At 34.3% G+C, this 15,423-nt stretch overlaps 2 protein-coding genes across 4 annotated transcripts in view; one reads left to right on the forward strand and one right to left on the reverse strand.

Annotated features, from left to right (window-relative positions):
• Nucleotides 1-2,069: 2,069 nt before the first annotated feature.
• On the reverse strand, nucleotides 2,070-7,040 carry LOC144965786 (uncharacterized). 2 transcript variants are annotated; one of them, XM_078901500.1, is made up of 2 exons: nucleotides 6,957-7,040; nucleotides 2,070-5,425 (listed from the first exon to the last, which is right to left on the reverse strand). In XM_078901500.1, the coding sequence occupies exon 2, from the start codon at nucleotides 5,386-5,388 to the stop codon at nucleotides 3,748-3,750; it is 1,641 nt and encodes a 546-aa protein (XP_078757626.1). In that variant the 5' UTR covers nucleotides 5,389-5,425; nucleotides 6,957-7,040; the 3' UTR covers nucleotides 2,070-3,747. The 2 variants fall into 2 exon arrangements, with proteins under 2 accessions (XP_078757626.1, XP_078757627.1); XM_078901501.1 differs by having other exon boundaries at nucleotides 6,901-7,024.
• Nucleotides 7,041-7,087: 47 nt separating this feature from the next.
• LOC144965787 (WD repeat-containing protein 11-like) overlaps nucleotides 7,088-15,423 on the forward strand; it is a 44,521-nt gene continuing 36,185 nt past the window's right edge. For both annotated transcript variants that reach the window (XR_013644104.1, XM_078901503.1), the window contains exons 1-3: nucleotides 7,088-7,292; nucleotides 11,009-11,078; nucleotides 12,119-12,160. Coding sequence is in view for 1 of the 2 variants with exons in the window: in XM_078901503.1 (XP_078757629.1) it covers nucleotides 7,228-7,292; nucleotides 11,009-11,078; nucleotides 12,119-12,160 (177 nt within the window). In the remaining variant the exon portion in view is untranslated. The remainder of the gene's footprint in view (nucleotides 7,293-11,008; nucleotides 11,079-12,118; nucleotides 12,161-15,423) is intronic.

Below are 15,423 nucleotides of genomic sequence, written 5' to 3' on the forward strand. Positions count from 1 at the left end.
ATATATATATATATATATATATGATGAAATGAAGGACTTAGAAACGTTCGTTTCGGCTTAAAAATACGTGAGTGAATTTATTTATTTGTATATGCTCTAACCTAAATTATCGAGCACTCTCGTACCTACAAGTACCCACCAACACTTATATATATATGTATATATATATATATATATATATATATATATATATGTATATATATATATATATATATATATATATATATATATATATATATATATATATATATAATAAATATATGTGCTCGACTTTAGTATCAAAGGGGCGGTAAACATACAAAAATAAAATATTTGAATTACTATTGACTCCTACAGATCTGTTTCATGCCTATTACTTGGGGCAATCTTCGGGAAGATTGCCCAAAGTATCATTTGGATAGTCTATCGCAAAGTACTTTCCACCGGATCTAACAGACCCAGCTACCCAATTGCTACTGGGTGCGAGTGGCCTACCAACTGAGCTATCGGGACTTTGTTTAAGTACTAATAATAATTAGAAAAAATAGTTGCCAATTTAATACAATAACAATAATAATAACAACAACAACAAAACAACAACAACAACAACAACAACACCAATAATAATAATAATAATAATAATAATAATAATAATAATAATAATAATAATAATAATAATAATAATAATAATAATAATAATAATAATAATTTGTATAGCGCGCAAATTCCATGACTTCATGCTCTAAGATGATTTACAATAAAACACGTATTTACAAAATAAATTAGTATTAAATCAATTCTAAATAAATTTCACGCAAAGTTCGGTAAATAGGGAAGGGAAGAATATTCCTAATTTGACGAACTAATAGTTAAAACAAGTAAGCATCGATAGCGTTTGGGTAAGTTTTGATGACAAAGCCACTTATTCACTCAAGTGGTTATGACATTGGACAACGCAATGTATCCATTCGCTTGCAGATTAGATTGTCATTTTCGTAAAATTAAATACCACAAGGTAAAAAACAAACAAATACCCCCCCCCCTAAAAAAAACCCCCAAAAAAACAAAAAACAAAACAAACTTGAGCTTTTATAGAGCGCAATATCCACTAAAAGTTCTCAAAGCGCTATACAAAAGGTCTCTAGCCAATAGCAACACTTAAACGAGACATGACGATTGTTAGGCGATATTATATTTTTGTTTTTGTTTGGACAGAGACAACGCTGATAACGACCAGGTACTCATTTTACGCTGAGTACGATGAGAAAATGTGAGTAAAGAACATTATCCAAGGACTCAACAATGCGCCGATCGGGACTCGAACCCAGTACCTTCCTATTCGAATGCGAGTGTCATACCACTTGACCACATAGCCGCACATCATCACCATCATCATTACCACCATCATCATCATCATCATCACCATACCATAGCTTTATTTTAATCCGAATCGTCAAGATCTTCTGGTCGAATACAATCTAAAATGAGAGCTAGAGCGGAGGTGGAGTCTCTGGAGAGTCTCGTTAAAAGGAGAAGATGGCAATGGTTGGGACATGTCTGTCACAGACCTGACGAAATACTGACATGGAAGGCTTTGTGGTGGACACCCCCAAGTAGAGAGGAAGCAAGGCCGCCTTAAGAACACCCGGAGACGTACCATAGAGAGGGACCTAAAGCAGAGAGATATGTCCCTCGAGGTGGCCCTAAGAATAGCAGCTGATAGGACCAGGTAGAGATCCCTTGCATGGCCTTAAGTGCCAGCAGGCCCGGGGAGAATTGAGTGAGTGAGTTTGTTTTAATCAATCAATCAATCAATCAATCAAAATAAACAATAATTGCATTATGAAATCCATGAAGGTGACATCCGACGTACACATATTTGCAGGTCTGATAGCCGAACGCAGTATAGGCTTGATAAACAGTATTGCAAGCATGTTATCGACAGTATTTTGCGTCGGTTTGAGAGTGTTTCCATTAGAACAAAGAGCCTATAACAATTTGGCTTATCAGACCTGTAAATAAGTACACGTCGAATGTCACCGAAAGTTAAATCTTTGACCAAAATGAATACAAAACGACGAATCGAATTATTGAATTAGGCACCGAATTTATTGAATGTTAGTATAAGTATCACAATAAAAGGTCGATAGTCTGATTGAGTGACCTGGATGAAAATATCACACAAAACGATAAAGAAAATGCGATAAGTATTGTTCATATTCTGATTGGAAATCGTATTGTCGTCCCTATTTCTCAACAAAGCCCCACAACTGATCATCTTCCAACAGAACAAGGCTCGTCAACACTTGTTGACCATCGCAAAGAAATTCTTTAAAAAATAAAAATATAAAAATTATGGCTTGACCCAGTTTAAGTCCAGACATAGAGCAAGTCTAGGATAATATTTTAATGAGTTTTCTTGACAGGAATTGAGCGACGTGTATTTATTTGCAGGTCTGATAACCCAGATTGTTATGGTCTCATTGTTTTAATGGAAATGTTCTCAAATCAGCGCAAAAAAAAATATAAAAATCGTCCATCACAACAGTGTAAAATCAGGCCCAAAATTGCGTCCGGTTGTCAGACCTGCTAATTTGTGCACCTAGGATTGAGATTCTCAACAATTTGACAGAAGCTTTGATCGAAGATTCCGCAAGTGGAAATTCAACATTTTTAAAAATCCATGACGAGGCGAGCTTTTCATTCATCAAAATGACTAGTGATAAGAGGTAACCCTGCCATTACATTGACACATTGCACCGAAAAACACATCCTCTCGTCATATCACCACACTCTTGGTGGGGTTCCTGACCTCCCATAATGGGCAGGGGGGTACATACCGTGTCTTCTATCTCCTTATATCTGTTTTCCAACATGCTTTCTGTCTTTGTCTTGGAATAAGATTACTTGGTTTTGTCCTGACCCTGGCCGGAGTCCTAGCTGGGAGGGAAACAGTCAAATGTATAGTTAAAACTTTGGGATAGCTTTGGGAGATGATATTTTTTTCCTTGTAAATCATCTCTCTGTTATGTATTATTATGTTTGTTATTTTGAATGTAAGAAGTAACCATTTGAGTGTATTCCTCTTTGTTGGATTTTGTACTTGTGTCCGGATGAGACTTATAGGTGGTCTCAAACTAAGTACATTGGTGGTATGCTCTTGGAAACTACATCTGATCCCTATTTGTTCCCAGTTCCCCTTTGTCTTACTTTCTCTTGGGTGCTTTAATTGTAATTCTAGAACTTTTTACTATCCCATTTTCTTCTTTTTACCGGCGCTGATAAAACCTAGATGTGTTGCAAGCGCCGTAAAGCCCTTAAAAAACAAAACAAAAACAAACAAAAAACAACAAAAACATTATCACCACACTACGATAGCCAAATATCTAGTACCGCAGGATGGTAAAGCACTGTAGGTCCTAGGATATATTGACTTGCTTCCCATGTGTACATCTATGCAGGCCTGACATCCGAACCCACTTATGGGCCTAGTTTAACATTGTTGTAATGGACACTATTTTGCGTCATTTAAAAAAAAAAAATGAGATTTTCATTATAACAATAAGCCCATGTTTGCCTCATAATGCATCAATTTATGTTATGGGGATAGGTCAACGATATCTAATGGGCTTGTTAATTTATATCTTATAGCGGCTGAGGAAATATACATGAAATTAAAAATTCATTTTGATAATTTTAAACTCTAAAATTAGCCATCTGGCTATATCTTCAAACTTTCAGTCTCACCCCAAATGACACCCCAATCCTTTAGTCTGACTTGAACTTCAAAATATTCCTATAGACAAGCGGGATGGGCAGAGAGTCTACTCTTTTAGATCTAGATTGATATGGGCCTGCACGGGATATCCACTCAGAGACTGAGAGACAACACCATGTTTCTAGACTGAGCGGCAGATGAAAGAGTTCATATAAAGTCTTCGAGTTATCAATACAAGTTGTTATATTCTCATCAGTGGATACTCGCATGTAGTCCTCAGGAAAATAGTAAATGTGCTTCATGAACGATTTTGTCGCTTCTTCATCGTTCTTCAAAATAGACAAAACCAGAGGAGATACATCCATTCCTTTATATTTGATATTTCCAGGAGAAATTTCTGAATGTAAAGCGGAGAGTGAGACGTCTTTAAAAATATTATCTGGACACCATTTCCATTCAAATATTCCATAATCCATGGTTACTAAAAGTGATTCCAGCGAGCAATCAAAATTATTCTCTATTCCATAAATGGATTTGAGTCCTCCATCCGACAAAACTCTTCCGTCATCAAGCAAGAGTTTCATTAGTTGACCGTTTTCGCATTTCAATGCACACGAAAACACGTTATTTCCATCAACGTCATTGCCAACTAAGTCTGCATTTACATCAAGTAGCATTCGTAAACAATCATCGCCTTCTGGGTTCATTGCTAACATTGTAGCACTTTTCCCAAAACCATCTCGAGCATCAAAATCTGCTCCATGATGTAGAAGAATTTTAACAACATTTCCAAATCCGGATTGACATGCGCATAGCAAAGCTGTTCTCCCATCCTTCCGTCTTACATTTATATTAACACCGTGCTGTAAAAGACAACTAACGTTTTCTTTATTCCCATGGCTACTAGCAACTATCAAAGCCGTTTCCCCGTCAGAATTAATAGCCTCAGCATCAGCACCATGTCTCAACAGCAATCCAATAATATCTGAGTTGTATTTGTACCGTGACGAAACGACGAGAGGTGTCTCATCTCCAAATCCAAGACATTCCAAATAAGCGCCACGTTGGAGAAGCAATTTAATAATATCTTCATATTCATGTTCACACGAAACCAACAGAGATGTCTCTTCATCGTGGTTTGAAACATCGATATCTATTTCAGGACACTGTTGTAGAAGTAACTCTACCACCTTTGTCTGTCCAGCTCGGCACGCACATATCAATGCCGTATCTCCAATATCGTCTTTCGCATTCACATTGGCACCGTGTTGTAGGAGAAGGCTTACGCTCTTGACACATCCCTGCCTAGATGCATACATTAAGGAGGTTTCTTCATCCTCTGTCACAACATTGACGTTTGCACCATTATCTAAAAGTAGCTGTACGATTTTGTCATTAGCAGTATGACCGCATGCAATGATCAATGGTGAATCCCAAGCTCTGTCAACAGTCTTTTGGCTAATATCAAGATTAACGCCGTGATTGATAAACAATTCCACAATATCTTTACGTCCGTCACTACAAGCGTGCACCAACATGTCGTTTAGTTTCCGATTGTCATCTTCGTCCATAGAATCTTTTCTTAGCAATGAAATGATCTCAGCCAAACCGTCGTCCGATTCATAACGTCCTTGGTCTTCATTTGTCTCGGTATCATCTAGATACAGACCATCCGGTGTATTTGATGCCATTGTTTATTGTCAATGTCAACAACCTTGGTTCAATCATCTGTGGAGGAATAAAACTATAATTGATCATTTCAAACGAATGTGACCACTCATACTTATTCAAAGAGTAGAAATAGTGGTAATAATTAAACTTATTTATAGATACAATAATACAAAAACGACTAGTTCTTAACTACAGGTCTAATAACCCAAATTAAACTAATACACAAGTTACTAGATGACATTGACCTTGCGGATGTCATTCATTGTGCTCTAGTCAGACAAACTGGCCGATATACAATAATAATAATAATAAATAATAAGTACATTTCAAAAGCGCTTTACGTCGAAACCTCTATACAATCTAAATTACAGATAGGTAGTCCAAAGTAATGCCCAAAAGTTGGGGTTGAAAATAAATGTGACAAAAACTAAAGTCATTAGGATCAATAACAAACCACAAACTCAAGTGAAGCTTTGGAACGAAAAATTTGAGGATGTTCAGGCATTCAATTGAAATGGAAATTAAGAGGCTTAAAGTTTAGAGACGCTCTCTAAAGCCCGAATGGATTTTTGGCTCTTGGAAATATTTGGAAGTCAAAGAGGACAGAGAACAAAACAAAGATTTTTTTTTTCAAATCCAACATTCTCTCTATAGTGCTGAAACATAGAAGATGACAAAGAGCATCTGTAAAAAAGTTTGACACGTTCCAAAACAAGTGCTTGAGGAAGACACTGAGGATATTCTGGCCAATAACCACCTCAAACAGCGACTTGATGAAGAGAACAGGGCTAGAGCGCATATCTCTTGTGAAGAGAAGGAGATTGAGGTGGACTGGCCACTGGCTATAAGCCTACCAAGGGCCGCCCTCGGATGGACCCCACAGGGAACATGGAGAAGAGGGAGACCCTTGGAGACGAGAAGGACCTTGGGGCGTGACGTGAAGGCCCAGAAGTGGACTTGGGGACAGGTGCAAAAGATGGCAGCACACAGTGATCGTTGTAGATCTATTGTGTCGGCCTTAAGTGCAGCCGAGGCACCAAGAGGATAAGTAATAAAGTAACCCAAATGCCATGGTCTCATAGTTATAATGGAAATATTCTCGAACCAACGAAAAAAAAATTGTCCATTACAACAATGTTAAATCAAGCCCATAACTAGCGTCCGGTTATCAGATCTTCAAAATATGTCGAAGAACTAACGTGTTCATATATGGAAGTCTGACATCCGAACGCAATTATGGGCCTAGTTTAACATTGTTGTCATGGATGATATTTTGCGTCATTTTTAAAGATTTCCATTACAACAATGAACCCATAAGGAATTTGGTTATCAGACCTACAAATAAGTGCACGTCGTCAAAAAACATTAAGGAACGTATCTTATTGTCAGTCAAACAATATAAGTCCTATACTTTTCAATAATTGTTTAAATAAAAACAGATTAATTGGAAATTGATTGTCTTGATTCTTAAAAAGATAACAGAGTGATTACTTGGTTTATTTTAATAAAATGGTTTGAAAATATTATATTACAAATATAAGACCAAGAGAAGTTGAGAATTTGGGATTTGTTGTTAACGGGTACCAACCCCGTAACGTTCTCGTCGGAAGACTGCATTGTACTGGACACTTAAAGAATCTGGAGGGGCGGCGCCCGAATCTTGACCTGAAACAGCTGAGATATCAAAATACCACTCTTTTGTGTGGAGAAAGAAGTAATAGGTATGTACAATAACAACTAACAACATGATAACTTCCGTCTCGGTTTCTCTGATGCCTCATTAATTTTTCTCTTCTTCTTCTTATTGTCTGCTAATTGCAAGACTAATACGGACTATTGCAGTTAGCAAAATCGCCATCATGAAATTATATCCTAAGATAATAACAGGGACTCTTCATGCACACAATAAAGATGCCTGTGACTGGTAAGCCTCACTTTGCTTTGGTTTTCTGAACTGAAATTCCTGTGACTGTGACTGGGCTTAGACTTAGACTTAGACTTAGACTTAGGCTTAGGCTTAGCTGGGACTGAGACTGAGGACTGGCAATATTTCATTAAAAAATCACATGAAATTGAATTTCATGAAGCCAAATCTAATTTTCAGGCCTTTGAAATGATGTATATATGAAACAAGTATTTTTAAAAATCAATGCAATCTTTCCCAAAATCCTCACTGTACTAAGACCTGTTGCTGTTGTTATTGTTACTGTTGTTGTCTAGAGGTAAACTGAACTGGATAAAGTAAAGTTAAGGAAAGGTTGGAAAGTAAGGAAAAAAATATGGTTCTTTTCGAGTAACGCAAGTCTTGCCCCGCAAAGTTTAAAAAAAAAAAGTCACCACTTGTTATTTCCTAGCGGAAAGGGGAGTAACTTGTGACTGGATCCTTCCTCCCAAAGTAATAAGTAATACCATATTTTATTAATACAAAGCGGCTGATCTAAAGCACAGTTCAACGTTAAATGTGTATTTATGTTGATCTAAAAATTGACAGTCCCTTTTTGTGGAAAAATGTTCAAAAATTTGGTCTTTTTGCCTTTATTCAATCTGGCGTTCTTATTCTTTTTATATTTTTTTATCCAGCAACTTAAAATATGTGTCTTATTTAACAGGTAAAATAGCCTGGCTTAGCAAGGACCACTTCTTTCCAAAATCACCTTATGGGGCAGCGTGGCTCAACAGTACATACAGTCTTTGCTTTGTACCCGAAAATAAATACCCACTGCGCTGTGTGGCCTTGAGCAAGTCACCTCGCTCTATCTCAATTTGTGGCGCTGCACTGCGACTGATGCCTGGGTTGTTCCAGTTTTCCCTTGAACAGACCCTAGAGTCAAATTTCCCCCATGGGATAGATGAATAAAGAGAATTTTGTTGTTTTTATTTATTTAGTTATTTTATTTATCTAATTTAATTAAATTTATTTATTTATTTATTTTTGTTTTTATTTGATTTATTTTATTTTATTTTAAATTTTTATTTAATTATTCTATTTTTGAATATTTATATATTTATTTATTTTAATATTTTTATTTATTTTATTATTTTATTATTTACATATTTATTTTATCTCCATTTGTAATTTCCACTGAATTTGAAGATACAACTGAACTGGACAGTTCACAGCACCGAAAATCGTGCTGAAACTGAACATTTAGCAAAAAGCCCCGGTTTCTGTGATCTAGCCTGAACGATGGTACCGCTTGCTGATAACAAGAGATAAAGCTGTCACTGAGTAATTAATTACCGCTGCCGGCGATTGAGTAAGGGGAGATCACTGAGTATCAAAATTATGCATAAAACATGCATTTTAAAATTATTCTGTGACTAAATCTTCAAATTATGAGTCAGTTTTTCTTCAGTTTACTTAAAGATCCATCTTTCTTCTTTTAAATTTCTTTTAAATGAAGAAATTTCATCAGAAATAAATTATTATGGTATGAAATAAAAAGCCACCTAAAATTAGAATTTTACCAGAAGTACATTGAATAAAATATTAATTGTATTAAAATGTCACCTTACAGATTTGATTTTTTTTACGTTATGTGATAGTTAACATGTTCTATTTTATCATAGTGAAAACAGAATTGCCATTTAAGCGACTGTTATTCAGTTATGGTCATTTGAAGTGAAATCAGCTAAAATCCTTGAACGTGAAAGAATGTTATGTTACTGAGTTACTGATAAAGTTAATAATTTGAATTATGTCTTTATATTGTTATGTGTAATCCGTAGCAGTCTATTAAAACCATAAATATCATAAAGCCAATGTTTATCACAGGTTCTCTATCATTTAAAAGACACCAATTATTGCTTCTTAATCTTTATTTAGGACTGTGGTGTATATCCCAAGTAATAGCTGATCAAACAACACCAGCTATCAAATCCTGCGCTTTGAACAAAAAATTAAAAAAAAAAACATCTTTACTGCATCCGCGATAAATATTGGTACTTATAATTGTAAGCTATCTCTATCTTTATTCAAGTTAATAATAGTCGAATTCCACAGTGATATTTCCACTCGTTAACTTGTTGACATTTTCCTATAATATGTGCATTACCGGTGATGTGGAGATTATTTCTAGCCCAAACCCTCAAACCCCACATCACCGATAGATTAGTGTCCGATCCAGAGGGTAACTAGTGATTTCTATCGTAATACTACAGAAACAAGGATAAACTCTGACTCATGGACTCAGTGGCTCTTAGCGACTACTATTTGCCTATGTAAATCGAAAAGAAACTCGAATCTTTCGGGTGGAAAGAATGTCAAATGTAAAACGCCTTCAAAGACAACATTGCATCACAATGACCGACACTAACACGAGGGATGATTTTAAAAAGGAAGCAAAAGATTATATTTAACAGTAATCTTTATTATGCTCAGTGGATTATGCGATAGACTATAGAATCCGTTCATCAGTAACATTGTTTATTTATAATCAAATAAACATTGAATTTTCACTACAGCCGAAACTGCAATATATTAAGAAAGAGTATTAAAAAACAACTCTCTTAACAAATTATTTTGGATTCAATGATCATTTACTATTGATATGAAATTACATTACACTCTGCTATACTAGCCTACTTGCACTGGTAGGTTCGTGAAGGATGGATATTATTCAACTTTACAAGCATGTAACTTGGCTTTGGTGACTTAAATGAGCAAGAAATTTATAGCACTATAATTTGCATTCTCTTGTCTTTCTTTTAAGCCAAAAACATTTTTGGTCTACGGTGACATTATTTAAATATTTCACTTAACAAAACGTAACTTTTTATGGTCTTCTTACAATTTTTATGTCAAAACTTATCTATGGTTTAAAGATCAACGGCACAAAGGATTGTTATGAGTTTGGTATCATAATATAATTTGATTTTATCTCGTTTTGTTCACACCTAAAACAATTCATTAACATAACATAATCTTAAAGTGTGCATGATTAAAGACACCAATAAAACTGGCATATCGTTGAAAAAAAATGGTCAGTCAGAAGTGCTCGTACAGGTAGCACAATGAGGTCAGTCAGGGGTCAGATAGTCGTCGAGGGTGGAGATTTAATGACTTTTGGATTTTCAGCTAAATGTTCGTTCGGTGCCGTGAGTTTATGAATTAAATTACTTAAAAACACAATTTTATCAAGCAAATAGAAAGATGTGTTTTAGTAACATTCCAAGTTATCAACAACTTTTTCAAAACACAACATTTTGGGGAATTAGACATTAAAAATCTAGATTGGCAATCTGAGTGTTTTTCCCTACAAATCTTTCATATCACTACCAGGATAGATTTTTCTGTTTTCCATGGAATTGGAAACACACTCGGTACCCAGTCCGATGGTTTTAAAGTGATTGATGTCATCTTGTTTAACTGAATTCAGTTTTCGTCATATATATAGGCCTCCTCTTTCATTCATGCCCAATAAATCTAGACTGACTTACTTAGGCTCTTGGCTCTTTGGAAGAGCATAGGCCATCATCATCAATGACTCCTCTCCAGTGCACTCTGTTTTGGGCTGCATAAATTAGCACCGTATTAAACAACACAATATATCTACAAGCGAATATAATAATTTTAATATTTTAATCATCTTATTAACATTGTATGATGAATTATTGTTTATTTTGTTTTCTACAAACCAGGGGTTGGCAAGGTTACCTAGCATATGGCTGTCAAAATTTTGTTACAGTGGTTGAGCCGAAAACCATGCAGGTAATGAAATTAAAAAGTCATCAGACTTATTGTGGTTTTTGACATTTGTCCTATATTTATTTTTCATAAAGTGTCAGCATAAATTGTTGATCTAGAGGCTTGAAGATAGAAAGATTAGATAGAGACATATTATGATTTTCATGTTTTACGAGGGAATTCAAAGTTGTCCTTCGTTTATTTTAGAATTGGGTCAAAAGAAAATTGAAGCTTATATTTGTTGTAGAGAAATTGTACATTGGTGTTTGTTGTGACATAGTACTAAGATTTTCCAATTACTTTGACTGTTGACCTGTTCAAACAGATACAATTAGAACACTTATTTGTCTTGCAAAGTCTTATAGCAGACAGACAGTTGACTTTGATGGGATTCTTTAAATAAAGATCTGATGTTCTGTTCTGGATGTGTTGTACAATAGTCGATTACTGTCACTGCTGCAAAGCATTGGACCAGAGAGACAAAGATAGCTTACTAAGGGGTCTTTGGATTGACTACAAAACAGCAACTGCAGCAACAACGATAACAACCACAACAACAACAACAACAGCTTTTAGATCTGGACATTAGAGAAATAATACTGAGCTGTAGGTACCTGATTCAAGCCCCGCTATGGACGATGCAAAATTAAACTCTTGAAAAAGGCTCTTAACTCACATTCTCTCACCTTACTCAAATTTAAAATAAATACCTGGCCTAATACACCATTGTCTATTTAAAATAATGTAATAGCACCTTACAGCATCATGTCTCATCCTACATGTAAAGTTGGCTTGGTACCTCCCAGGAAAAGCTTTGAGCACATTAAGAGGATATTGTACTTTAAAAGAGAACAGTTAAAACAAAAATCAGAAAAATTTCTGTAATAAAAAAATAAAAAAAAAGATTTATGCTGAAAAACGTCGACACATTTTTGAACTTCATTAATAAAGGCTGTTTTGGTTTCAAGAGCGGTTTAACATAATTTTTTTATATTTTTGTATATTGTGAAATTTATTGTCTTTCTTTCTTATTACGACTTTTGCTATATTTCTCCCACATTTAGATCATACAAGTCTTGGACAAACACAGGGGTGTTGTAACTCAGGTATGAAAGACTGATTGTGATATGTTGTGATATTTTATGTGTCATGTCAAAATGTGAAAAATGATTTTTTTGATTATAATTTTTTTTAAATGTCCTACTGCATCAATCTGGTATAATGTCGGAATTAACTTCATGAAAAAAATGTAGTTTTTAGCAAAAATGAGCAGAAATAGGAAATTTAAGTGTTTTTGCAGTTTAAGGGGCGGTTTGGGTCTTTTCTAAAAAAAAATTAATAACCTATATTGGGCGGTTTTAATCATTCTGTATCATCAATATAGGTTAAAAAACAACATTTATGGTGAAAATTTTTAATTATCTGTGTTCATACCCATTTTGCGATCTAATTTGGGGGTCTGACATCAAAAAATATAACAATCTTGTGGCAAACGTTCCACAAAAACTAATGAAGGAATGACCTCCATATTCTTCCCTCTTGTCAACATTGTACCATAGTGTGTCAGATTTTACGGCTTTAGCATATGGAATTTTTATTAGATCATTACAAAGTTGAGAATCAAAATGTTATGACAAAATTGATGAAAAAAATTCAGATTTAGGATTATAATTTAAAATTCACAAATCTTATCAAAAAAATCTCTCTATGGTGACATAATACATTATCTCTGTGATAACTGTGGAAATTTTCAGACAATTCCATTGAAGAGATTCTGAGTAACGTTTGACACAGTTTCCCATACCCTTAGAAAAATGACATATTGAGAAAATAGCAAAATGGCCTCCCGTTTTTCACACATTTCTTACTACCTGTACCATTTTCGACTGTGTATTTCGTGCCTTTATAGTCTACTTTAAGAATTTGGACTTCAATTATATTATTTCTAAGATAATAAAATATCATTTTCCACCAAAATCTCAAAATCAAATTTTTGAAGGATTTTCCTAATAATTAGACCCAAACCGCCCCTTAAGAAACAAGGACGACATTTGTTTTAACTCAAAAGTTATGTGTCAAGCATAGGAATTGAATTTTAAGCACCTGCTCCATCCCAACATAATACGATTTTGACAAGAATGGTTCCTTTAACAACAGCTCAAATGAAAAAAAAAAAAATTCAGATTTTTACAGTTTGGTTTACTTTAATTGAAAAATTCATTGTTACTAGATCAATATTCACGAATAACTGTCAAAATTTATTGACAATTTTAAATAATATTTTCTATTAATGGAAATGTTCAAAGTTCATTATAGATGATCTCATGGGTTATATCATAAATTGATCACCCTGTATAAGCGAATACAAATCTGAAAAGATCAAATTAAAAAATTAAGTAGCAGGTACCAGTGTAAGATAAAGAACTGAACAAGTGTGTATGAAAGGTGCCAGCCAAAGCAAGAAAGAAAAATACAAGAAAAGAAACATCCCAAAAAATCAGTCAACCTTGACTGGGGATCGAACCTCAGATCTTCTGCTAATCAGAAGATATGAGGTTCGATCCCCAGTCGAGGTCGACTGATTTTTTGGGGGTATTTTTTCATGTATTTTTCTTTCTTGCTTTGTCGGGCACCTTTCATACACACTTACTTGTTCAGTTCTTTAAATCTGAAAAGGCTTGTATGAAACAGTACCGGTCAAAGCAGACAGAAAAATCAGATTGAGGAAAAAAATTATCCCCAAAAAACCCAGCCTGCCTCTGCCTCGACTGGGGATCGAACCTCAGGAGGTCACAGGAGATTGGTTTTCTCTTGTATTTTTAAAAATTTCTGCTTTGTGTGGGACTGTTTCATATACACCTTTTTAGATTTTATTTTACCGAAGTGGTTATTCAGTATCAGATACTGAATAATGCTTTGCCACTATTCAGTATCCATAAGGAACTCTTTTTTTATAGAGAGAGTGAAAAGTGCGATAATCTCGGTTGAATTTAAATAAACTGCTGACCTACTTCCAAATTGAACACGTGCAGTAACTGACAGCCCGATTCAAAGTTGTAAAAATATTTTGATCGTAATTTTTAAATTTCTGCTGTTGTGCAATTAACATAGTTCAAAATATCAAAGTAAGAGTGGCATTCAAATACATTTTTAAATGTCTAAATAGACATGATTAAATGTCACCTAATGTTCAGTGACGCCATGGCTTGGTGGATATAAGCTGTTTGACTCTGAGCTTATGGTTCGAGAGTTCAAATCCCGGCAGTGACAACTTTTTTTTTCCCCCCAATATTATTAAAATTCCTTCTGTTTATTGATATTTTTTTAAAATTTTGTTTAGTAATTTTATTTGCTTGTAATATATACTTTAATGTTGATATTATACTATTGTTATTTTATTATTATTATTATTATTATTATTATTATTATTATTATTATTATTATTATCATTATTATTATTTCTACTTACTTACTATTATTATTATTGTTGTTGTTGTTGTAATCGTCATCATCATCATTATATTATGATTATGATTATTATTATTTAATCAAATAGTTGGAGTAATTTAATCAGTTATCGATTTATTACGAATATCTTTTATGTGTTATAATCTCGTTGTTGTTTTTCATTGATGTGCTCTTCTATTGTTTATTACTTTTTAAAATCTTGCTTTTTTCTGTTTGTCTCATTTGTGGTTGTTGTTTGTTTGATTGTTTGTTTTTTTGTTTTTTTTTTCATCTAAGACAAACCCGATTCATTAAAAAAATGTAGCCAGACTTTCTGCCATTTTTAATTGAGCGATGTACTTCCGTGAATTAATTGCCGTATTTTATTAAAATTTACGTGATAATAATAATAATAATAATAATAATAATAATAATAATAATAATAATAATAATCATAATAATAATCATAATAATAATAATAATTTAAATAGATACTGAATATTAGACTACAATTGACATCTATTTACTGAATACACGTGGTATTTTTAGGGGTGTTTCTTTTTTTACGAAACACGCCTAAACCCGACAAAGTTATGGGAAGTAGGCAGCAGTGGGGAGTGAACCTAGGACTGGGTTTCGTAAAAAAAAAAAGCAATTACTTTTTTTTTTTACGAAACCCGACAATATCCGACAAAGTTATGGAAAGAAAGTAGGCAACAGTGGGGGAGTGAACCCGAGACTCAGGGAAGTGTACACTATTGGGGAGTAAACCTAAGTCTATGGTTTTTCGACGGGTTTTGGCGGGTTTCGTAAAAAAAAGTAATTGCTTCATTCTCGTCTGGTACCCAACTCCCATAGTCCGGCTTCATTTCCACTGTTATCCTCTTCTCACAGTCCCAGGTTCACTCCCAACCGGTGTACA

Source organism: Berghia stephanieae, chromosome 2 (genome assembly GCF_034508935.2).
Source record: "Berghia stephanieae isolate SIO BIC M18660-M18661 chromosome 2, UCSD_Bste_1.3, whole genome shotgun sequence".
In the NCBI taxonomy this organism is placed as follows: domain Eukaryota; kingdom Metazoa; phylum Mollusca; class Gastropoda; order Nudibranchia; family Aeolidiidae; genus Berghia; species Berghia stephanieae.